Below are 27,483 nucleotides of genomic sequence, written 5' to 3'. Positions count from 1 at the left end.
GATAGCTGGAACCCACCTGAATCATGGAAGAGAATAACTTGTATCATGATGATTCGTGCCCGCCATCAAAATAAGGATATTACGACTGCTGCCCAATGCTCCCTGAATACAGTAAAAACAATCAGGCATGAACTAGAGACTTGCAATGGTGACTACGAGGATGTAGCAAGAAGAAAGATCCCTAGCAGACGATCTGATTGCGTTCGTACAGCAGAATTCCTCGCAAATCTGCAGGAACAGGTGTTGAAGAACCCTGGCATTGGAATTCGGGCTTTGTTCGTGGAGTTGCTAACTGTAGTCAAGCCCTGGATAACAAGGGTAGCCAATGGTAGGCCGTATGTATGGCAGCAGGATTCGGCCCCTTGCCACACCTCTGGGAAAAGTCAAAAATGGTTGTCTGAAAATTTCTACGACTTCACCAGTCCAAATGTTTGGCCTCCAAACTCCCCAGACCTTAACCCCATGGATTATTTTGTATGGGGCGCAGTTGAAAAAGACACCAATCGCACTTCCAGTAATACAAAAGCCCAGTTAATGGATAAAATTAAAACAGTTTTTGCGGCCCTTCCCAGGGAGACTGTAGCATCAGCTTGTTCGAGGTTCCGAAGCAGAATAGTTAATTACACCTGTTATTTTTAAATATTTTGCAATTTTTATGTTTATATCTTTTCATATGTGATCATACATCCTAGGTAGTTAAATGAATTCACCTGTTCTAAGATCTTTTTATCTATTACTATTTTAGTTCTTGCTGGATCTTGTCTAAAATAGAGTTAATTACACCTGTTATTTTTAAATATTTTGCAATTTTTATGTTTATATCTTTTTCATTTTCATATTTTCACGAGCAAGGGCGCTCATGAGTCAAGCACAGTGACATATATAAGAAGAGCTCCTGATTGGGATAAGTTTACTAGGAATAATTAAATATATATGCATAATTGTTTGAGTAAGAGAGGCTGCAAACATTGTGCGCTACTGGTTTTATTAGTGTGGGGGATTTTTTTTTGCCAAAACTTAATTACGAAATCGTTATTATTAGACTTAGTAACCTGCAAAAAAATGGCGGCAGCATTGTCATTCCATGAATTTAATTTAGATTTCAGTCATTTCATTAAATGTGAGCTCTGTGATATCTATTCTTTCGATTACATAAATGATTTGTGGATATTTGGTGAGGACGGAAGGAGGGTGTGTGCGAAGTGTAACCTGAACGAGGAATTGATGATTGTAAATATGAAATTGATGACAGAAAGTGTTAGTAGCGAAATTGTCGTGGGGAAAATGAGTGCACGTTTGAAAGAGAAGGATGGTGAGAAAGAGAGGCAAAAAAATGTTAAAAAAATCAGTAAAAAAGAAAAAGAGTGATTTGAAAACCGTAATGGATGTTAAAAGGGACAAAAGTGAGGTGAGAGTGGTGGAAGGAAACGAAATTGAGAGAACAAATGAAACTAGAAATGGCGTGACCAAGAAATTGAAAGTAAAAAAAAATCGAAAGAATGGTTGATAGCAAAAAAAGAATGAATGATAGCTAAAGTTCGACGCACGATGGATTGTAAGTACAGAAACAAAGAAGATGAAAGGGTGTGAAAATGGGAAGAATGATAGCGAAAGTTGGACGCATGTTGGACCGAAAGTACAGAAACAAAGAAGGATGAATGAGAGTGAAAGTGAGAAGAGGGGGTCGAGAGTTGAAAGATTGAATGATAGACAGAATGTGTCGCGAGATTCGGAAGTTGAAATGGATGCGGAATGAAATTAAGAAAATTTGGGTAAAAACTATTAAAATAAATAATGATGGCATGAAAGAGTTAACGAAAGATGAGCGAGTGGCATTGTATGATGACTCCATTATTAAAGGTGTGCTGGAGGATAAAATGCACAAGGTATGTTTTCTAAGCACTAAAATGAGTAGAGTGATTGAGACATTGGATATGAGGCAGGAGTGAGCAAAAGAGTTAATAGTATTAATAGGTACGAATGATTTGAGAGTGTATCAGAATGGATATCAGGAGGTTGCTTAGAATGATAAAAGAGAATAGTGTGACAGGAAGGGTAGTTAGCATGTTGCCTAGGTATGACTATGGTGAAATGAGGTGGAGAGCAAGGATTATGAATGATATGCTGGCTGAAATGTGAGAGTTGACGAGAGCACAGTTTGTTAATGTGTGGAATGAGTTTGAGGGATGAAGTGACTGTATGGGAGTGATGGACTGCATTTGAGTGGTCATGGTGTGAGTCGCTTAGAGAGACTGCTGCTGGAGGGTAGAGAAGTGAATAGAGAGAATGAATCAGATCGAGTGGGAAGTGATGTGGAAGAGCGGGAGAGTAAGACGGGAGAGATTGAAAAGGCAGTTATGAATGGGGAAGTAAGTGGTATGAGTATAGAAAATGAGAGAATGGGTGTGCAAGAGGAGCAGGGAAACGGGGAGGCTCAGGGTGGACAGGGGTACACAGCATGAGAAAGGTAGATGCTTCAAGAGAAGGTGAGCATGTGTAGGCAGGAAAGGAATGGGATGACCAGGGTTCAAGAGGAAACAGTTGGAATTGAAAAGGGTTCTAAAATGAAGAAGCAGAAAGGGAAATGGCCCCAGTTGAGCATGGAGAGATCACATCGAGTGAGTGGTATCAGTGGAACTAGCTGTAGATCCAGAAATGAGCTGTTGTGTTTGTATACAAATGCTAGAAGTATAAGAAACAAGGCAGATGAAATGGTAGCACTAATTGCATCTGTTTACCCAGACATTGTTGGAATAAGTGAGACATGGTTGGAAGAGGATGACATCCTGACAGGAATAGAGATGGAAGGGTATGATGTGTTTCGTGAGGACAGAAGGGGTAAAAAGGGAGGGGGAGTACTATTGATGATAGAGAAAGAGTTATGTCCATATAAAGTAGAGATGCAAGAGGGAAATAGTGCCAGTGGTTTTGAGGCAGTATGGTGTGAGATGGAGGTGAAAGGAATCAAATACTTGGTGGGATGTTGTTATAGACCGGGTAATGTGGATGGTGGTGATAATGAAATGTACAATCAAATTAGCCAAGTAAATAAGAAAAGGGTGATCATTATGGGTGATTTTAATTATGACAATATAGACTGGAATGATGAGATAGCAACTGGAAGTAAAGAAAATGTGAGTTTCTTGAGTTTTTGAGGGATAACTACCTCTGGCAGTATGTAACAGAGGGTATACGAGGATTGAGGGGTCTTGGATTTGGTTATCTCATCAGAGGATGTAATTATAAATGAGGTGTCAAATCATCCACCAATTGATGAGGGTGACCATGAGGTGATTACCTAGGTGGTTGTCAGCAGTGCGAGGACCTCTGTGAGAAAACGGTATATGTGGAACTACAAAGGGAGTGATTACGAAGAGCGCAGGAGACAGCTTGCTGATGTAGCGTGGAAGGAGGAGTTAGCTGGATAAGAGATCAACGCAGCTTGGGGGATTTTCAAAAACTGTTTAGTAGATGCAATGTCTAAATGTATTCCAAATGTGAGATGGATGAATTATGAGATTAAGCATGCGATACAGAGAAAAAGGACATTGTGATGGCAGCATAAGAGAAGTGGAAATAACCAATTCTGTGAGGTCTACAAAGACCAAGCAAGGAGGGTGACTTGGTTGGTGAGGGTAGCTAACTGCTGTTAGCTAAACTTCATTAGCTAACTGCTGTTAGCTAAACTTCATTAGCTAACAGCAGTTAGCTAATGAAGCCAAAAAGAATCCTAAGGAATTCATTCGATATGTAGCCTGCAAAAGAAAGAATAATTATGGAAGGATGACATTGATTGGAGAAAATGGTATAAAGACAGCTGATGCAGAATGTGTGGTGGAGATACTTAATGAACAGTTCATAAAGATCTTTGAATCTCGTGAATGTGACTTCATGGAGGGATTGAGAGCAGTTGACGATGGGGAGGAGAAACTGACTGTAGGTGAGCAAGAGGTGTATGGGGAGTTGAGTAAACTTAGATGTTAAAAAGGCTGTGGGACTTGATAATATATTGCCACGTATTCTGAAGGAATGTGCCAGGGAGTTGACACCTGTCTTGACATATTTTTTTAATATGAGTCTTGCACTCGGTCATGTTCCTAAGGAGTGGAAGGAGGGCAAGATTGTGCCACTTCATAAAGGAGGTGATCAAACTGAAGCATGAAACTATAAACCTATCTGTGTATCAGGTGTTGTGGTTAAGTTGTTGGAGAAACTTGTGAGAACTAGGATCCAGAGTTGGGTTGAAACAATGGTATTATCTTTGATGGACAGCATGGATTTGCTAAAGGGAGTCATGTTTTAGTAATCTACCTACTTATTACATTAAAGTGACTGCTTCCTTGGACAGAGGAAAAGGATACACAGTAATATACTTGGATTTTGCAAAGGCTTTTGATAGAGTATCTCATGATAGGTTGACAGTCAAACTAGAGCAGATGGGGTTGGATATTAGATTGGTGGATTGGATTGGAGACTGGCTATCTGATAGTTATCAACAAGTTGTGTATCGGGGAGCTATATCCAGGAAAAGGAAAGTCACTAGTAGAGTGCCTCAGGCATCTGTTTTAGGTCAATTACTGTTTAACTTGTATATTAATGATATAGGTGAAGATTTGGATGGAGATATTCAGTTGTTTTCAGATGGTGCAAAGTTGGGATGAACCATGAAGTGTAGTGTAGATATTATGGCCTTACAGGAAGACTTGAATAGATTGAGTGATTGGGCACGGAAATGGGGATGTGAATTCAATGTTGCAAAATGTAAGGTTTTAAAATTTGGAAAACAAAGATGGGATGCAGAATTTATGCTTGGTGAGAATATATTGTTGGAGGTAGAGGAAATAATAGATCTGGGGGTGATAGTGGATAAGGATCTAAAATTTAGGCGACACATCGCCAAAATTGTGAAGACAACACAAAGGCTTCTGGGAATGATGTGGAGGACACTGACGTGTAGAAGTAGGGAGATTGTTGTTCCGTTGTATAAGGCTTTGATTAGGCCACACATGGACTATTGTGCCCAGATTTGGTCACTGGGTTTTCAGAAGGATGAAGAGATATAGGAGAGAGTCCAGAGGCGACTGACTAAGGTAGTTTCTAACCTCTGGAATGTCGAGTATGAGGAGAGATTGAGAAGATGTAATTTGCAGAGTCTGGTGGACAGGAGGAAGAGGGGAGATATGATAGAGACCTACAAGTTGGTAAGGGGTTGTTTTAGGATCAATGCTGGAGAAGTTTTACAGAGAATAGTGGGAGATTAGGGGAGAACCAGAGGTCATCCCTAGAAACTGTATAAAGAGGGTGTGAGTAGGGGAGTGAGAGGCAGGTTTTTTTCATGCAGAGTTGTGAATGATTGGAATGCTTTGCCTGAGAATGTGGTGTCTGCAAAGAGTTTGAAGGTATTTAAAACACAGTATGATGAGCTGTGTGTGTGTGTGTGTGTGATAAAAGGACCTCCCAGATGAGTCTTTGACTCCATGAGGTCTTGGGGTGGTAATAATAATAAATCTGACCAATTATGGATTACCATGGGCCTTGATCTTGTATATTTGTATCACCCTGCTATAATTTTGTTAATATGTAGATTCCATAATGCTAAAATTAAATTTTATGCATCAATGCTGTATAATAATTCCTTTGTGACTCTTCAAGTATTAGTATAATAATGTTTGTTGTAATCTTACTAGATGTAGACACTGCTTTCCTTGACTTGTTTTGTATATACATATGTTAACCTATAGTTATCTATTTATGTACTGCTGAAACCTCTGCAGTAATTTTGTTTATATGTAGATACTGCATCACTTAACATACATTTTGTGTATGCATCTTATTTACTACTTTATTTTTCGAATAATCATGTAGTGCCGTAGGACATGTTACCTATTTGTGTACTTTCTAGTAATTCTGTTTATATGTATTCTAAATTCTGTTTATACTGCATTGCTAAATTTAATTTTCATCTATACATATTGTATAACAATTCCTTTTTTGCCAATTTTTGTACTGCTATAAAGGCATCTATTATAATTTTACATATATGTAGATACTTTATTCATTGGCTTAGTGTTTCATATATCATGCATTAACTTATATTGTTAACTATTTTTGCACTACTGTAATAACCTCTGATCTTGTGTGTTGCTGTGCCCTCTGCAGCAGTTCTGTTTACCTAGAGATGCTGCTTTGTGAAACTAGATTCTTGTACAGACATATTGTTTACAATTTTCTGTAAATGCTAATGTTGTAACCTTTAGTATGGCACAGTATGACCTTTGTAGTTTTTGTGCCAAATAAATTATAAACCAGCCAACCACATCACTACTATCATCACTGTGTAAATGGAGTGCAGGATGATGTAATAGCAGTAATTAATAACTACTATTGTTTCACTGTGTAAATAGTAATAAATACAATGGTTTTTTCTGGTCACTTTGTATGTACTAGAGATGAAGTTCTCATAACATCTGCTGTGTGTAATTAATTTTTTCTATTCTTTTATACAAGTTTTGTATCCCTGATTTAAGATCAATGACTTATGAAGCTTGTTGGGTTGTATTGATTATTTTAATAAACATGTTTTATATTTAGAAACGTATAGTCTCATTCTGGAAATGTAATGAATAAAATGTTATTGTTAGCAAGTCTATTAGGATGTATTTGGGCATAGTGAAAGAGTTGAGTTGATTGTTTTGGCAGAAACAATAATTTGAAAGAAGTCGAGTATTGCAGGATGACATGAAAGAGCCATTGAAAGTAGCAAAAGAGAAGAGTGAGAGAGAGCTGAGATAGTGTATTGCCTTGGCATGACAGAGCCATGATAGCTGATGAGTCAGTGCCTAGATTATGCAGTTGGAATGATGTGGACCTTGTGGATGTGTAGAGTAAGTTTGATGCATGAAAGGATGCATTGTACAGAATAGACAGCCTGCTCTTGAATGGATATCATGTTCAGATTCTGGAATGACTGCTGTTGAATGAAATGAGATTAAAGGTGCAAAATCAGGAACGTTAGACCTATTGGGGGGGCAGATACCAATGATTGAAGTAAATTCAAGAATGTACAAAAAGTGTCTAAGATGATACTGCTGGTTACAAACCAGAATGGGATCAGAGTAACAAACAGATGATATTAGAGTGTAAGGATAGTTTTGAGCCTAGGAGCTATTGCACTTTATATACACTAATCACAGGTGCATTCAGAACAAGGGAAGAGTGTTTTTGGTATTGTTTAGTACTTGATGGGCAAAAGTTATTGGTATTAGTGAGACATGGCTTACAGAAGATACATATAGTGGGATAGAATGTGAAGGGTTTAGTGGTTTCAAGGAGGATGAAATGAAAATGGAGTGAGAGGTATTGTTCATGGATGCTTATGAACTACAGTCAGAAAAGAGTAGGAGTCCAGCTGAAGGTCTGTGAAAATAATGTATTTGAAGCCATAGGGTGTGAAATAAGAGACCAGCAATTGATTACTTCTATAGACTAGGTGATGCAAAAGATGATGTGGATGATATACATCAACAACTAAGTTAAATGAGTGGAAGGGGAGTAATTGTTATGGGAGAAAATTCAACTAGGAACATACACAGTGTGCCTTCTTAAGTAATGAGACAACAATTATTATATCAAAACAAAGAACTATATTTGAAACTATATTCTACGGATTAGTCCTGCTTATACAAATTTTTTTTACACGGAACTCGGTAATTAATCATAAGTTAAGTTGATTTATGATACATCAAAAAACAAAGAACTGTTTTAGGTATATTTTCGTAAATTTTAATCAAAAATTGCAGTGATATAATCGGATCCAGGATACAATTTCAGAATTTATTTATTCGTTTCCAGGAAGATCTGAAGGGGCCCGAACAGAAGACGACGTACATTCATAATTATATGTACCATTCGTTTAAACTCTTATCTCATATTTTTTGACATCTTTTAGGTGCCTTTTCTTCTACGATGCCTGTGTATATTTGCACACCTCACACACGCCACCAGCCGGGCCTGAGTGAATATATTGATTGAAATTTGTCAACAGGTTTGAAAGAAAATATACTGGCCTAGAGATTGGAAAACATCATTTGCCCCAATTCCAAAAAAAAATTAAATCCCAGAGATTGTGTAAATTATAGAACCATTGCTTTAATTTCACATGCAAGTAAAGTATGCTGAAAGTGATCAGACAAAGGTTGGAGCCATATGTGAATAGAGAAATACACAAGAACAGGCAGACTTTAGAAGAGGTAGAGGAACTAAGAGACCAAATAACAGTTATGAGATTTATGGAAAGAACAAGAGAATTTCAGAAGGAAGATTCATCTGTTTTATTGATTATAAGAAAGCTTTTGATTGCATGGATCACAACAGACTATGGATTATAATGAGATCAGTGGGAATACCTGGACATCTAATTCTCTTGATAAGGGAACTGTATGACAACCAAGAAGCTTCAGTAAAAAAAGTCTTTGGAGAAACAGACAGTGTTTGAGTGGAAAAAGGGGTACATCAGGGTTGTATACTGTCACCTATACTATACTATACTCTCTATACTATTTTTTTAATATTAACCTTAACTGAATCCGCACCAACCTTGGCAGATATGCAGACCACCTTTACAAATGGGGCATGATTGGCTCACCCAGGTGCGACTGTGGATCACCCTGCCAGACAATTAATCATATTAATTGTCTGGTGGGAATGTGTTCAATATGCATACATTGGAAACCTGTCAGACTTCATCCATGCTACACCAAGTGCAGTCGACTGGATAATCAACCTAGACATTCAGTTGTAGCCTGTTCTTGATTCTTGAGTGTCTCTTTTTTGACTGTATTATGTCTTATTATTGTACATATGTCTATTACTATGTCCATATATATTAAGGATTAATATAATGTAACTTTTCATGTGTGAGCCATACCAAAGAAACAACTGGAATTTAGATTGGTGGCAGAAAAATAAACAATTTAAGATATGCAGATGATACAAAGTTCTGATTTACTGGGACCCAGAATCAGAATTGATGGTAAATGTGAAGATGAATTAAAAGAATGATAGTCATGGGAAAAAGCTATGTTAAACCTGACAAAAATTATGAAAGATAGATGTGTGAGTAAGGCCACGAATGTTAGAATTGTCAAATTTCCATTAGTGATGTATGGATGTGAAAGCTGCATTATTAAGATGAAAGAGAGAAAGTGAATTGATTCATTTGAATTATGGGTGTGGAGGAGACTATTAAGAATCCCATGGACTGCAAGAATGACCAATAAGGTTTTTGAGAATATAAAGACAGAATACTCCTTGGATGTGTGATCGCAAAACAGAAGTTTATGTACTTTGGACATATGCAAGCTGATGAATCATTGGAAAAGGCAGTTATGTTGGGGAAGATTGAGGAAATGAGAAGAGGATAACCACAAAAGAATTGGATGGACAACATAAAAGAACTTACCAACTTGAACTTACAATTGCTGAAAGGACAAGGATCTGAGTGGGATGGAGAGCCTTTCTTCACAAGATCACCAAGATTCGAAAGCGATTGGATGGCACCTAACAAACATACACACAAAGGCAATGCAAAACTAAGTGAAACTAAGTGTAACTAAGGATAGAGTGAATAGCAGAGGAGGGAGCATGCTGTTAATGATATTGGATGACTTAAATCCAGATGTAGTAATACTAACAATATTTCATGTGGCAGTGAGTTTGAAGTCATCTGGTGTGAGGTGGAATCTAACAAGACAAATTACATAGTGGGGTGTTGTTATGGACCTGGTGGATCTGTTGCTGTGATGAAGAAATTCATCACCAAATAGAAAAGATGAGTGCGAAAAGAGTAATCATAATGGGAAACTTTAATTATCCAAATACTGATTGGGTAGCAGTAGAATCTCATGAGAAGAATGAAAATGCATTTAGCGAGCTGTTGCGGGATAACTTCCTCAAGCAGCATGTGAAAGAAGAAACTTGAGGTCAAAGAGTGTTAGATTTGATTATAGTGTCAGAGGGCGTTTCAGTTAAAGACGTAACTATTCTGCCTCCAGTTGGTGACAGTGATCATGCGGTATAAACTTAGAAAATTAAAAATATTCCATTTAGAAACTTAGTTTATAAATGGAACATTTAGAAACTAAGTTTCTAAATGCTGAACTACAAAGCAGGAAATTATGACCAACTGAGGAGTATACTCAGTTCGGTGGAATGGGATCAGTTGCTGGATGGAAAGAATATCGACAGTGCATGGGAAGCACATTTAAACAATACTTAAATGGTGCGATATCAGAATGTGTCCTGAGAGTTTGAATAATAAATAGAGTAGGAGCCAAATGGATGTGTAATCTTATTAAGCAAGAGATTTGCAAGAAAAGGACAATGTGGAAGGAATACCGTTTGCATAAGGATGATCCATTATGAATGTTATAAGCAGCAGGCTAGAATAGTCACAACTGTTGTTGTACGGAAAGCAAAGTCTGATTATGAAAAGAAACTGGCTCTGCGTGCTAAAGACAACCCACAAGAATTCTATCGATATGCTGCAAGTAAAAGAAAGAATTAATATGAAAGAATAACTCTTCTAAATGCAGATAGCCTAAGGATTACAGAGGCAGAAGTGGTTGTTCAACTAATTAGTGCCCATTTTGTTAAAAGCTATCAACCTGGTATACACAACACTGAGCTCACTGCTACCTCTTCACTGGATGAAGAAACGCAGGTGTGTGAGGCTGAGGCATTAGAGCTGTTGCACGAACTGAATAAGAATTCAGCAATAGGGACCAATGGAATATCAGTGCATGTTCTAAAAGTGTGTTCAGCTGAACTGGCCATTCCTTTGACCAGGATGTTTAATATGAGTCTCAGAACAGGGAAGATTCCCCAGGAATGGAAGTTATGTATGGTAATTCCATTGCACAAGGGTGGTATAAAGACCGATGTATCCAACTATCAACCAATTAGTATCTCAAGAGTGGTGGTGAAGATTTTGGAAAAATCGGTTAGGGCCTGCATTCAGAAATGGGTTGACAGTGATTCTCTACTTTGCATTGAACAACATGGGTTTACTAAGGAAAGGTCATGTTTTAGCAACCTGCTCACATTCTGTAACAATGTTACCATTGAACTAGACCAGGGGAATGGATACACCATGATACTTTTGGATTTTGCTAAGCCTTTTGACAGAATACAGCATGGCAGACTGCTGCATAAATTGGAGAAAATTGGTTTGGGTTATACAATATTAGCATGGATAAGAGGATGGTTGACTGACAACTATCAACAAGTGGTATACGAGGAATCTGAGTCTGCAAGGTAACAAGTGGTGTACCACAAGGATCAGTGCTTGGTCTACTGTTATTCAATCTGTACATTAATGATATTGGGAAGGATTTGACAAGTGACATACAGTTTTTTGCTGATGATGCAAAGATAGGTAGGGTAATCAGGAATGCTGCTGATGTGCAGTCTTTGCAGAATGATTCGAATAGGCTGGAAATGTGGGAACGGGAAAATGGGTGTCTGTTTCAATGTGAGTAAATGTAAAGTCATTCACTTCTGAATGATTAGATATCCAATGTCATATTTTATAGGTGAGATTAGGCTAGAAGAAACTGATGAGGCTAGGGATCTTGGAGTGTTAATAGATAGGAAGTTGAAGTTTACGACCATGTGGCAAAGATTGCAAATACAACTCTAAAAGGTAATTGCAATGCTGAAATGAACATTTACATGTAAAGAGAAGGATTTTATTTTGCCTCTTTACAAGGCCTTGATAAGACCTCACTTGGACTATTGTGTGCAGGTCTGGTTTCCGTTGTGATTCTGATATATTGGAGAGTGTTAAAAATGATATCAGGATGATGGAATACTGATTATGAAGACAGATTGAGAATTTGTAGACTGCAGGCATTAGCAAACAGGAGAAAGAGGGGTGATATGATTGAGACTTACAAACTTCTGAAACGGTCATACAGGATTTCAATTGATGGAATTTTTCAATTTAAGGAGGGCATCCTTGGAAGCTGAGAATGAAGGCCACCAAGAAGGGTGTGAGGGCTAGATTTTTCTCTCAGAGGGTGATGTGTGATTGGAATGGATTGCCATCGGATGTTGTGAGTGAATTCAAGAATAAGTATGATAGCTGGTGTGTGTGTGTAATATGTGGCCTCCCTCAATGAGTCTCTGACTCCCTGGAGGTCTCTCTTAATAATAATAATAGCATGGGGAATCTGTAGCATCTACTATAGGTCTTGGAGGGGGAATTGGGTTTGTATATTTTAAGTAATCCGTATATCTGGGGCAGACAAGAACTTGAATGGTTTGAATTTTTTTGTGATTTCAGGAGGCCATGAACATTTTTTTTTGATCTGAGATATAGAGATATCTCAGATCAATTTTTTTGATCTGAGATTTTGTGGAGCAGTCTCTGAGAATGTCCATTTTTCTATTGTATTACTAGTATTAAGAATAACAGTAGCACTTCCCAATCATTAGTTCTGACAATAACTATACTGCTATCTTTGCATACTTTCTTCAGGGTACTGAGTTGTCAAGATGATAGATATCTTTTAGGAGGCGAAGATCAAGAAAGAATGTTGGCGACATTAACCCTAATGTTAGCTATTTCCAGAGCCATATTATGGATACTGCATTCAGTAATAATAAATTTAGTTTAATCCTTTATCCAAGTGTGAGCAAACAAAGTTTGTGCCTGAAAGTATCTTCGAGACTGGGGTAATGTGGTACAACACTGGGCAACTCGTTGCAAAGGTGGAGCAAGCTAACTTTAAACTGCATTCAGTGTTGAGCACTAGACCTAATGTTCAACACTGGCAGCATCACTAAGCCTTTCTACTGTATGAAGAGGCCGAACTGAAGGAATGGGTTTAGAATCTAGACGACCGTTGTAATTTTTGATATGTTTATTTTATATCTTTAAAAATTCTTTTTGAGAAGAGGCTTCTTGAAATATCAAAGAGCTGATGGCTGCATTGGTTGCAGAAATCTGTTCCCATAATAGTGGAAAACTGGCATTCTTGTAAATACAGAGGGCCTTTTTAGATTTAAACTTGACTTTAAATTTCACACAGTTTGGTAATATTTCTGTATCCTAAAATCTTTTTAGGAAGGCCAGCCTGTTTGTCTCAGTGAACTGAGATGAAATATTGGAAGAATTAAATAATATTTTTAATCCTTTCTCAGTGCTGTTTCACTCCATTAAGCCTTTAAAAGAGATTCTCCCACCACTTAAGCCTTAACACGCAGATTACATGGAGCTAGGACATGAAGAACCCCAAGGGTTGGCTGTGGGAGGTTGTAAATGAGTGTTTGAGGGAAGTAGTATACCTGAAGTATATCTGCAGTCAGGAAGATAAATTTGGTGGGAGTGTAATGAATGAATAGCAGCATTAAACAAAAGCTAAAAAAAAAAAAAAAAAAAAAGTAATGTTGACCTATAGTTAGGAAGGCAGAATTAGAGTATGAGAGGAAATCAGCTGTGCAAACCAAAGGCAATCTCAGAGTTCTTTTGGTGCTTGGCAAGTAAAAGGAAGAATGACTATGGTAGAATTATTTTGTTGAATGCTGATGGTAGGAGATAATTGAAGCAGATGAAATATTTTTATTATTAAGTGATTACTTTAGAAGGGTATGTTATCTAAGAGATACTACAGTAGCAAATGAGGCAAGTGCTGATGTGGAGATAGATAGATGAACTTGGAGTGATATGATATTACAGAACCTTGGTGTGAATATGGCCATATGATCAGATGGTATAATCAGCACAAATATTATGAAAATATGCTAGGGTATTGGCAGTGCCTTTTGATATTAAGTTTCAGAGATGTTGGTTGGTCCTAAGGAGGTTGAAAGAAGAGCAAATGGTTCTATTGCATAAAGGCAGCTCAGAATAAAGTAGCATATTATTGACTGATCAGCATCATAGTGATCAAGGTTTTCAAGAAGTTATGGGAAAAATGCATGAACAAATAGACAGGAATGGGATACTATATGGGGGAACCAACATGGTTTTATGAAGGATAGGCCATGTGGCAGTAACTTATTCATCTTTTATAATACAGTGACAGCTGAGTTGGATAAAGGCAATGGGTGATACTTCTGAACTTTACAAAGTTTTTACCAGGATACTGCATGGAATTCTAATTAGTAAATCCCAGCACATGGGGAAGGATATAAAGTTTGAAGTGGATAAGAGGGTTGTTGATGGCAGATAGAAGTTTATTTCAGAGTACAGTCCAGTTGAAAAACTGTGACTAGTGATGCACTGCTGGGCTCTGTTCTGAGCTCACCACTATTTAATTTGTATTAGTGATGTAGGAAATGGTCTGCGAGGTACTATAGAGCTGCAGTATAGGGAAAGAAGAAAATGCATGTCAGTTTAATGTGGCATAATGTAAGATTATGCATTTTGGTGTGAAAGATTACCAGCTCTATAACATATTGATGAAACTGTATTCCAAGAAATTGATGAAGCCAGAGATTTGGGTGTGTTAGTAGATAGGGAGTTGAAGTTTAGGGGGAATGTTGCAAAAGTATCCAAAACAGCTTATTAGATCACCTTGTTACTGAGAAATACCCTGACAAGCAGATATAAGCAGGTTATTATACCACTTTATAGGGCCTCGGTAAGGCCCATCTTCACTGTTGTGCATCTGGATTTCTTGAGAATGGGTAAGAGGTGGAGAGAATGTAGAGGAAATTGACCAAGATGGAGGCAGATCTCTGTTCCTTATGAGGATGGGTTGAAGATTTTTGGGTTAAAGAAATTGATAGGCAGAAAAGAGTGATATGATTGAGACATACAAATTGCTGAAAGGTTTTTAGGATTGATACAGTGGAAATTTTCAGAACATACCTGGTAATGGGAGGACTGGGTGATTCCCAGAAATAGAACAAGAGTGTTGTTAGCAAGGATGTGAGGGCCACAATTTTTTTGCTTTGAGAGGTGAATGAGTGACATAGGTTGCCAGAGTGTATGGGTGACATTCAGTGAATGAGTTGAGAATATTGGATACTGCTTGTCCTAATGTTTAGGACCTCCTCTGATGAGTCTCCATGGAATTTCATTACATTAGCAACTTCATGGAGTTTCTTGTGTAATAATAATTAAATAAATCTAGTACAAATCTCCAGTTTTATTTATTTAACTAAATTGAATGAACAGTAACAAGTTTAATATGAAATGTATATTTTTGATGTTTTTTTCACTTTTCTTGTGTTTTTATTATTTTATTTATTTATTTATTTTTATTTTGTGACAGTAAGTGCATGCTATTGTGCTTTTCCTCCCTCCTGGCACAACCTTAGAGTAAGCAACAGCAGGATTATGTGTCATTTGATCGGCAGTTCTCCAGATGCATTAATTACTCTTAGGTTCAGTTTTGTATACTATCTTGCTTGCCTACCTATGAAACTTTCTTACTGCTGCCTTCAAATGCAGGAGTTGCTGGCTCCCTAATTTATTGATAAGTGTGTTGAGCATGCTCATCAAGACCATTACTTGCACTGTGTGCAATAAAACCAGGGACTCCAATCTGGAGACGAAACATGGCAGCAGTTGTATCACGCCTCCAATAAGCAGTGCTGTTACATTTTGCCAAGCAACGAAAGTCACCTTGAAATCTAGTTGGAAGTTTCTCCATCTAAGGAAGATGTTTATTTAGCTTGATTATAACTTGACTTCATTGTTTGGGAAATAGGAGTCTAGAAAATGAAGCTTCAGTGATAAGGAGCTGATGAGTCAGTGATTTTCAGAATTTCTTGTGTGCCAAATGCATCAAGTGTATGTTACTGAATGGTGAAATTTGGTATTCTCTAGCAAGTAATATCTGTAATAATGTAAATACTTTACATTTCAGACATGTACTGTCAATTTTTGGATAATGAATATGATGCTAAGGGTACAACTTCAGCTGTTATTCAAGGAGTGGCTATTACAGAGCACCTCTCAAAGCTGCTAAGTGGTATTGCTCTCTTGGATAAAGAACTACATCACCAGGTATGTGCAAAAAAAAAAAAAAAATTGAAATTTCTTGTTTTCATTTCTTTATTCACCGTTATGAAGCTTGTATGTGTTTTGCTATAAATAAAGTAGATAATAAAGAATAACTCAGCAGTTTAAAATTTTATTATTATTATTATGCAACACCTCCAGGGAGTCCAAGAACTCATCACGGAAAGTCAGTCTACTCTACTTCGCTAAATACATCTCGCCCTCTCCACCAATACTTAATTCTCATACTACGACACTACTACCATCTATTGCCAATTACCACCACCATCACCAGTACTTTTTGTCTGTAAATTGCGTGTATTCTATATTGGCTTTCACGTGAGTAACGTGAAAGCCGATTTGTCTTTACTGGGATGAAAAACCTGAGTTTCCGGGAGAAAAAAACCCTGCTACCTCTGTATGAGATCAGCTAACTCGCCTTCAATTGATAAAGCTGAAGGATTCTCCTCGTCATGACAAGAATCGAACCCAGGTCTTTTCCAATCGAAGGGCACGATCTTCTGTCATTCTTCCAGTTGAGCCTATGGAGGCACATTTGTTCTTGTTTTGCTTCGAATAATTACAATTTTGTTAAATTCTCAAGATTTGGCATTTGTAAATGGGAACATGTGATCAGTAATATAATCCTAATGAAAATTATTTGCCTAGTGAAACATAATTAGTCTGATTTATATGTACAATTAAAAAAAATATATACTTAGTTTTCAGTATTGAGACCACATTATAATATAAAGAGTTTATTAAAAATAAACAATTAAAAAACCCAACAAGTTTTGTGCATCGTAAGACTTATGTCATCATGGGTAATGATACATAAACGTTTTACACAACAAAAGCTTATTAATGATTAATTACACATATTAGATGTTTTTATAACTTCGCAACTGTTAAACAAATTGAAACACCAGAATATAAATGATATAATTTTTTTTTAAATTTAAAAAAGATGAAATTCCCAATTTTCAAAATATCTAAGTGGTGTTTAAATGAGAGGTAGTAATGCCTGACAAATAGAAGTTTCTTAGTTAAAAACAAAAAACTATTCAACTGATTTCTGAAGTAGAGCTAGAATCAGTCCAATAATAGGAAAATACGACAAGAAAGGAAATGATTGCAGATAATTCTGAAAGATATGCTTCGTAATAGTTTTCTCATATTCACCATTATCAGAACAGGTAAACTAGCACTGTTTTTGTCATATATCCTGTAGACATAATTTTCTTCTGTCTATGCCATTAAAATGGCTCATTTGAGATGACAGGTTTCAACAGCTGATCCTAAATTCCAAATTTCATTAAATTCCATCAATTATATAAGGAGTTATTATTATTCTATCAGTTAAATAGGCCGCCTTCTGCTTAGCATCAAGTATTTTTAGGGTGAATTTGGTGCAGTACCCTAAACATGAGAACAATATAAAATAATTTAAAATAATATAAAAAGCAGATTTGGGATTTATACAGTGTTAGGAGCTGCACAGGTCAGAAGTAATGTTTTGAGCAGAGACATTACTTGGTTTTGTAAAAGATATGGATGTGATGTGCTGCCAAGAAAGGTTACAGGGTATAAGTTCGCCCCAATCGTGGAAGGAGAGCCAGTTGTTCATTGAGAACTTGCTGTGTTATCAAAAGGGAAGGATGTTAAGGATGATCTTTCTTGTATGAAATAGATGGGAACTAAATTTTGGTATATGTTGATAAGATTGCCTTTATCCTACTGAAATATACCTTTGAGATCTGGGCTTAATTAATTGATTATGAAGATCTTGTTGCTGGGGATATTTGAGGACTGCAGGGTTTGCAAATAAAAATAGGAATGGAGTGTGCTGTCATCAGCAAAACTATGGATAGGATTTGAGATTAGTAAGAGGTCATTCATTCAGTAGGGTTTTTTCCGCCAGTTTATCTGGTGTTTTTCATCCCGCAAGCAGGCAAACCGGCCCCGTGAACACACACGGATACAGCCAAGAATGCCTTGAGGCATAGGAGTGACCATTCTATTCTCGTATTTCGGTTACGAAATCCAAGCATGCTTGGAAGGTTGTGGGCCTTAAAGGCCTGTTAAAGCCATTGGGATAGATAGAAGAGGTCATTCATGAATTGGAAAAAAAAAAATGTAGCCAAAAGTGCAAGGTCGTAGGTTATTCCACCATTGCTGTGAATATCTGAAGAGAGGAAGCTGTGACAACGAACAGCCAGAATGGAAATTAGCAATTTGGTTGTAAAGGGCAGATAGTAGACATACCCAATTTGAATTCCCTGGAAATGTTTGGAGTAAGTACAGAGCCTGTCATGAAATGTATACACACTTTAACAGATGTCATCTATGGATTTTTTTCGAAGTTGGATTGAGTTATGGTAGCAATGTGTAGTATGATATTCTCTCAAAAGATGTCGTTACTCACATGAATACTAGAATCAACACATGATTGGTAGGACATCAACCAAAATGACTGAGGTATGATTGTCATTTTTGGAATGCAATACCATTTTAAAGTGGTATTTCAAATTTGAGAATGTTGGTGAAGTTTGACAATGGAGGCGTGAGTTTGCAAACAACCTGCAACAAGACTGACAATTGCATGTATTCGTAATAAGTTCGAGACCCATGGTACCATGTGTGATATGCACAAGGAAGATCTGGGAAGCTTCGCACAGCAACCAGTCCTGCTTCCTTGGCTATGGTGTTGAAACAGTTTACATACTCACCACAGACGTTTACCACACAATGTGCATGTGAGACAGGACTGTCACACAGCAACCAGTTCTGCTTCCTCGGCTTTGGTGTTGAAACAGTTTACACGCTCACCACAGAAGTCTACCACACAATGTGCATGTGAGACAGGACTTAGCAGTGCAAGCATATGCGCATTCTTAAAGCAGCTAAATGGAAAGTTTACATCTCAAGATTATTACATGCAATGAATGAAAACGGTCCTGATCGAAGAATGTAGTATTGTGAGTGGTTTCAACATGTGGTAGATGAAGAGTTTGTGAGAAAGATGGTTTGGTCTGATGGAGCACAATTTAAACTTAATGGAACAGTGAATCAGCATAATTGTATTTACTGGGCTTCAGAAAATCCAGGCATTCATATCGCTAACGCAGTCAGTTTACCAGGGCTCAATGTCTGGTGTGGATTGTCATCTAGGGGTATTTAATAGGACCATTCTTCTTTGAAGGTACTGTTACTGGTCAAGTGTACCTAGACATGCTACACATCCATTTTACCTGCCATTCATGCACTTTATGGGAATGATAAATTTCTCTTCCAACAAGATGGTGCACTACCACTCTACCACCAAGACGTGAGAGCTTACCTCGATGAGAGTTTGCAGGGACAATGGATAGGACGAAGAGGTTCAGTTGAGTTTCCTCCACATTCTCCTGATTTAACACCCTTGGACTTTTACCTATGGGGGACTCTAAAGGATGTAGTGTATCATAGAAAACCAGCTACACTTGGTGGCCCTTCAGAAAGAAATTGAAATGACATGTGCAGTAATTGGACACTTTGGCCAATGTTGCCCAAGCAATAGTTTGCTGTAATAATAAGTGTCTGGATGCTAATGGTAACCACTTTGAGCACCTTGTGTAATTGTAGAAGTCAAAGGTAATTGTATTCATCCCTTGATGTCTATAAATTTAGTATTACAATTTTTATACAGGTTTTTCTTTTGCAGAAGTGTGTATACATTTTTTTTTTTTTTTTGACAGACTCTGTATATGATCAAAAATAACAAATTTTCCTACTGTATGAAACCCCTAACTTTTCCATATTTGATGTCCTTTAGGTGGTGACATTTAACTGTTGACTTTCCCTATTATTTTCAGTAGAATTCAGATGAGAGTAATAGGATGATGGCTTGATAGGTGGAAAAATTTCATGTCCTGCCTTATTTGGAATTGTTGAATATACGTTTCTTTCCATATTATAGAATAGATGCTTGATGAGTATGAAAGATTATAAAGATGAAGCACCTTAAAATATAAAATATGTCTTGACTACAACTTTTTTGAAATTTAAGTATTAAAAGGCATTAATGAATGCTGTCATAAATCAGTAGTACAATTAGTAGTAAAATTTTTAATAAAATTTCTAGTTTCCTAGAGATTGAGATTTATCAAAATTGATATAAAAGGTGATGATGAAATTAAGTCGATCAATAGTGAATAAGTATAATATAAGTTAAAAGCAAGGATAAACACTGAAAAAATGAAATAAAAGTGGATCAAATTAAAAAGGTGCTTTAAAAGCCTAAGAAATCCGAAAAGTTTGAAGGATAAAAAAGACAAATTTAAAAGACCTGAGAACTTGAAATATACAATAAACATATATGATTAAAGATGCAATAAGAGCAAACTAATCAGTTTATGGAGTAAAGTAACTGTCTTCATAATATGAAAGGTTGTTCTCTCTCTCTCTCTCTATGCACGCACACACACATACATACATCAGGGGCAAATATTCAGGGTGTGCTAGACGTGCAGTACACATCCGCATGCCTAGCACACTCTGAATATTTATGTTGTGATAGTGATATTGCTATCCAATTATTCTATTAGTACTATCCAATCTAAAATTAAACACACACACACACACACACACACACACACACACACACACACACACACACACACACGCGCGCATTATGGGCAAACATTCAGTGTGCTAGATGTGTGGTATACATCCATGTAATAGCAATATCACTGATATTATATTTTTTCATTTATTCTCATTAAAGACTCTCCTAATTGTTTCCTGGCTTCATGATTACTGAAATTAAACACAATATACTAATGCTTCATGAAGAGGACACCTTTCAGCACATAAACATTGCATCATGTTCGCATTAATAACCCAGGTGTGTGGTTCTTGAATACACACCCCTTTGAGCCCTTTGTACAGATGGTGCAGTGGCTCACATTCTTAGCATTCTAGTTTTAAACTGCTCTGAAGACAAGATAGGGTGAGCGCTGACACAATAACACCTAGAAATCAATGACTGTGATTTGTTATTGTATCAACCAATTCAATTGAACATTGTCATTTGTCATGAATTGCTGTTTTTGTTTTCTGAGTTTCATCTGTTTTACATGCGTGAAGTGTGACCTGACGTGTTAGAACACTAATATAGACAAGTGATTTTCTATAAATAATTTTTAACTTTTTTGCCCATATTTACAATGGGAAACAGCGCTGACGATCTACTGAATGTCCTGGTTTCTGTCAGGGCTATTGCGAATTGTGCGATTTGATTATAGTGGAAGGAGGTTGGAACTTGTGTATAAATAAGTAAAACAAGTTATTTCAGCCTTTCTTTGATTCAATCCAAAAAAATTGTAATTTCCCAACTGATTACTTTTCCTAATTTCTGTGCGTATTATATGGCTGCATTTAAAAATCATATCAAAATTCAAATTATCCATGTCTTACTTTGGAATTTGCCAATCTAATTAATAAAATTAAAAATTAATAAAAAATTATAATATAATCTCACCATGAAGTGTAAACCTTTTGTGCTAATCACATAAATAGTACACGTGAAGGATAGTTATTGTTCATTTGACCTTTATTATTATTATTGACACCTCCAGGGAGTCCAAAGACTCATCGAGGGAGGGCATTTACTCTACAGCTCTTCATCTCCACCACTCAATCCACCAGCTATGCCAACACCATCTACCGCTCACCACCCCTACTAGTATTTTTCACAGACAATCACAAATGTCCATGCCCACTGCAGAATTCGAACCCGTAGCCTTTTGGCTGGAGAGTGGATATGCTAACCACTCGACCAACCAGACTGGCAGTTATGCTTTCCATATTTAAAATTATATTAATTGATACATTAAAGTATTAACAGTTATCCTACAATTAATTTGCATTGGACCAATTAAGATGAGCATGATGTGCTATGCACTCTTAAAACTTTCATAGATAGATAAAAATGCAATCATACAGTCAAATTGATGTGAATTTTGTAACGTGGGTTGCATAAACCACGCGACAGCACATCCAACTTTAATGGGCATATGATGCCACTGATATATATCCTGTATCAGTAATATGTTTTGATTGGTGGAAAATTTTGTATCTGTATTTATGTAATGGAGCTGTCAAATCTCAAAGATAATGTAGGGAAATGGACATTGACGGTGTTGCATTGTGTTTTTATCATTATAACTTCTGCTATTCTTAATTTTTATGTCATTTGTTTGAAAGCTGACTTTTACTTTTTCTGTTTGAGGGAATATAATTATATTCAACAGCATATGCAGCCATGCAGTCATTTCTGTGGTTTTGGGCTAAAAAATTATTTTATTTTATTTTTGTGAAAATTATCAAGGATGGATACATGGCAATCACCATAATGTTCTTATAAGCAGTACTCTAGGGATAAACAACACTGTAGTACATCATGGATTGTTTTCTTTTTTGTGCTTTTTTAGATGGTGACTGAATGATTGAATAACGTATAAAGACAACCTTATAATCAGAATATTCGAATATTTTATCATTTTATATATATATATATATATATATATATATATAATCCTATTATTCGCCGATGATGTGGTATTAATATCTCACTCACCCAAACTCCTAGAATCAGTGCTGAATAACATAAGCCAAAACTGCCAAAAAATTGGATTGGAAATACACCCTGAGAAAACAAGATGGATGAAAAACAAATACTGTAAAGATCATACAATCACTCTAGAATCTCAAACCATCGAAAAAGTTGAAGAATACATCTACCTCAGCCAGTCCATAAAAATGAATAATGATATATCAAATGAAATAACAAGGAGAAAAAGAGCTGCTTGGATAGCCTTCAACAAAATAAAATCAACAATTACCAACCAAAACATAGATATAGACGTAAGAGCCCCATCATATATATATATATGATGGGGGAGTCTGGAAAGTTCTGATAAACACCTAGAACAAAAATTATATTAAAGCAACTGATATAACCACAACAAAGAACATATGCATACATGATGTATATACATACATGTATGTTTGTGTATTTGTATATACTTTAAGGAAAATCACTTATATGACTATATAGCTGAATGTTAAAATAGAATATAACTAATTTATTTTTAAAGGCACTATTAGTTTCTTCTTTCTAGAAGACTTTATTTGGTGCATAATACTTAGAAGGAAAAAGAAGATATAGAAAAATCTTTACTTTGGTTCATCACCAAAGTTCTAAATTATTAATGGATTGCTCACATTAGAACGAATTTGCGGACTACCATGTGTTATTCTCATGCATGTGGATGTGTTCTCAAGACTGCCATAGCCGAATAGCACAGGCGTAATAGTCAGACAGGTTGTGGCTGAGGTTGGCATTAAAGGGAACATGATTTGGTGCAATTTCTGTTGATTCTAAGATTTTTCTTTCAAGTTCATTAGTATTTGTAAATAATTTTGGATCTATTCCAGTTTACTGATGTGTGTGTGTGTGTGTGTGTATACACGAGGGGGATACCCAAAAATAACTGGAATCTGAACTTGGCACACGCGTATTTTCTAGTCACAGACGATACCGCTAGGCATTGTGAGTGTGCAGTTTCCCGTGCTAATATGGCAAGTTGCATCATCCTGTGTGAACTGGTTCATTATTCTGGCTGTGTTTTTGTTAGTGCTTACAAGCAATTTTTGCAATTTTGTGATGACTGACCATAAAGAACAGAGTTTGCATGAAATTTTATTTTCTTTTGGGCAAAACTGCAGCTGAAACTATTGTTATGCTTTGGCAAGCCTTTAAGGATGACACTTTAGGTAAAATGCAGTTCTCTGAGTGGTTTTCCCCCTTTTCAAAAATGGGGATATGTCAGTTGAAGACCAACCACGACTGGCTGACCTTCAACAAGCAGAAATGATGAAAAAACATCAAAAAGGTTTGCCAAGCAATCAATGAAGATTGTCAAAAGCCCATTGCAAAAGTTTCTGAAGAGAAGCATTTGTCATGAAAAGTTCATGCCACCAAATTTTAACAGAAGATTTGCAAATGAAACGTGTGTCTGTTAAATCTGTGCCCTGTTTGTTTACAGAGGATAAAAAAAAAATATTGTGTGAATGTTTGCTGCTATTTGAGGATCAGGTTCTTAATGACCAGAACTTTCTTTCAAGAGTTGACAGGGATGAGTCTTGGTGCTATGGTTATGATCTAGAAACAAAACAAGCATCAAACCAATGGAAACATACATATTCGCTGAGACCTAAGAAGGCACGTCAAGTTTGATCAAATGTCAAGACAGTACTGATTTGTTTATTTGATGTGAATGGAATTGTACACAAAGAATTTGTTCCTCCTGAACAGTGAACCAACATTTTTATCTCAACGTTTTCAGAAGACTGTGTGATAGTGTGTGACGAAAACACTAGGAATGTGGAGTAGAAGAGATTGGTTGCTGCACCATGGCAGTGTTCCAGCCCACGGGGTCTTGTCTGTCCAACAGTTCTACTTAATGAAAATCAACGTGCTGGTTGTTCCCCATCCTCACCACTTGCCCGATCTCTTTCCATGTGACCTTTTTTTTTTTATTCCCAAGGATAAAGAATGAAAGGACAGAAATTCATTGCTGTGGGTGAAGTGAAAGAAAAGTCTCTGGAGGCCATAAACAGTATTCCAGTTGAACAGTTCCAGAATTGTTTCCAGCAGTGGAAAAAATGTTGGGACAAGTGCATTGATTCACATGTAGAGTACTTTGAAGGAGACTAGAATTTGAAAATTAATTTCTGTTATTTTGGGGTAACATGATGGACACAGATGTTATAATGAAAAATATCAGTCTCTAGATATGTAAAGTTTGGTTACTTATCGTTAGGAAATGATATTGATATTATAGTAATGGCAGGAGTTATTGGAGGATAAATACTTGTTGCTCGTCTTTGAAGTAGCTCGAATAGCTGCGCATTTTTAAGTAATAGGATAAATCTTTGTAGAAAAATAGGGTGCAATAGCAGAAGTCATATGTAGAGCACAGACTTTTGGAATAATTGGAGAAATGTCTTGAACACCCCCAGGAAAAATCCATATGAAACATATTTCCTGATGTTCATATGATGAAATATTAAAGGGCACATTCATTTTGTTTGGAATGTAATGCAAGAATTAGATGAAAGTTAAAAAAGAAGTCAGAAGATTGGCTTTCTCAATAGGTGATGATGCATTAGAATCATCTGAATGAGAAAAAAAAAAGCAGGTAGAAGTAGATTTAAAAAAAAAGTTAAAGGTGGTGCCCAGTACGAAGTTTCATTCATCAAAGCTAATAAAGAATGAAATGTCAATACTAAAAAAAAAAAAAAAAGTTGCATACTATTGAGCATTTCTTGTAAAAAAAAAAAATCTTGGGTTGTACCAGCCATATTAAATATTTGATGTGGAGAGTCATGTTTTCCAGGGGCCAGTTAGCAAACAAATAAACTTCTTTCAAAATTTGTTACTAACAAAAATAATGAAACACAAAACATTACAAAAGTGCATATCCACTTTTCAGTGTTTTCTAATTAAATTCAAACTTTGATGATATACACCATGTGTACAAGCATTCATACTCAATTTCCTGTTTTTGACTGGACCCCATGCAACAGTTACAACAACAGTGCATCTTAACCATCCGTATTACACTCTCTCTTCTGCCATAAGGTTGACTGCATTTGTACACAATTTCTATCCTTGTGGCAGCTCTCTATAAATGCCAGAGAATGACAAATATTGAAATTTCTCTTTTTCTGATTTTCTCCACTTTTCTTTATCTGATTTCATAACATTCATTTACTGTCTCTACTATTTCCAAATTCTGTAAATCAATCTGATCTCTTTGGTTGCTTATTGTTGAAGCTTTGATTTTCTGAAGTTATTTTCCTTGATTCCACCAATGAATCTGGAAGAGATACTGAGGTATTTCTGAATATCTTTTGGCAGCAGTTCAATTTCATTTTTTAGGTATAAGATACCATCCTGCTTATTTGAAGACCTGAGCCAGCTTGAGAAAGTGGTGTCAGTCTACATAGATGAGTTTACATGGGTTAACATTAAAAAAAAAAAAAAAAAAAAAATCTAGAACAACACATACACTGCTTGGAAAGAAGTCAGTGGACCCCCCCCCCCTTTCATGAACAAGGCACATTGCACCAGTTAACTTGTCACGTGTGTAGAGAGTATAAATTGGAGGAATATGATGATCCCAATGAGTGAAACTGTGTCAGGGTGATGTGATATGGCTGTGAGAAGGGAACTGATGGAGTTTGAAAAATGCATTGTGATAGGAGGCTATGTGGCAGGCCTGTGTGTGTGTTAGGCAAATTGTTGACAAATTGGGCCAGCTCAGGTCAACATTCAGTGATACCATACTGAGATGGAAGTGCAGGAGTCTGCAAATATGACCTGCAGTGGACGACTCACCACACTCATCAAATGTGACTATAGGGTGTTGCGAAGGATAACATGTAAAAACTACCATTCTTTGGCTGGTATATTGAATGTGGAGTTCCAGGCATTGACTGGAACACAAATCTGCACAAAAACATTTACAACCAGGGCACACAACATGGATTTCCAGTAGGACCACAATATGCAGTCCCACATTACCCAAAAGAACATGCATGGTCGTCTTCAGTGGTACAAAAGAGCATGCACAGTGGGACATGGAAGCTTGGAAATCTGTGTTATGGAGCAATGGATCATGCTACACCCGCTACCGAGCAGATTGGTGTGGGTGTGGTGGATGCCTGGTGAATGTCTCTTACCAGAGTGCATAACCCCATTAAACCTATTAAATTTGCAGGAGGCAGTGTGATGGTATGATCCTGGTTTTGCCTCAGATCTCTGTTTGTGATGCCATGAACATTGAACTTTGAGAGGTATCTGAACATGCTGGACAGTGCAATGTTTCATACTTCGTGGAGTTTCTACGGAACTGAAAACTGTGTTATAAGGCTGCTGCTGTAACTGCGTGGACCTACAGGAAGAATGGCCCAAAATTCCCATTGATCACTATCATACAGTTGTGGGAAGTATGTTCTGTATGATTATGATTGCTGTATTCATTGCATCACAAGGAAGTCCTACATCTTATTAAGGTGGGTGCGATGGCTGTTTGTTCCTCACAATATGGTGTGTGTTTACTTCTTTCCAAGCAGTGTACACAGTCGAGTGCATTGGCCTCATATCCAAGCACTTCAATCCAACTAATAAAAAATCAGAGTTATATAGAAGCATATGCCATTTTAAAAATAATGATTAAAGCTAGATTTTGAGTAATTCAAATGATTTCTGTATACTATAGGTTGCTGCTAATTATGGAGATCTTCTTTCTCAAGCTACAGGAATGCAGACATTGGAAAGTGTTTTGCAAGTTATACACAGCAGACTTCAAACAATGTTAACTACTATAGAAAGGTATGTCTTATAAGTTTATTGCTATTTG

At 36.7% G+C, this 27,483-nt stretch overlaps 1 protein-coding gene across 1 annotated transcript in view; it reads left to right on the top strand.

Annotated features, from left to right (window-relative positions):
• Nucleotides 1-27,483, top strand: part of fws (Conserved oligomeric Golgi complex subunit 5 four way stop) — a 574,187-nt gene that overhangs the window by 23,082 nt on the left and 523,622 nt on the right. The window contains exons 2-3 of the mRNA XM_090393051.1: nt 15,879-16,018; nt 27,343-27,455. Of these exons, the coding sequence (XP_090249177.1) occupies nt 15,879-16,018; nt 27,343-27,455 (253 nt within the window). The remainder of the gene's footprint in view (nt 1-15,878; nt 16,019-27,342; nt 27,456-27,483) is intronic.

The sequence above is a fragment of the Typopeltis vanoorti genome, chromosome 5 (assembly GCF_054136105.1).
Source record: "Typopeltis vanoorti isolate ZY-2024b chromosome 5, IOZ_Tvanoo_1.0, whole genome shotgun sequence".
NCBI lineage: Eukaryota > Metazoa > Arthropoda > Arachnida > Uropygi > Thelyphonidae > Typopeltis > Typopeltis vanoorti.
The sequence above is the reverse complement of the archived record's forward strand: the minus strand, read 5'-3'. Positions and strand labels throughout refer to the sequence as shown.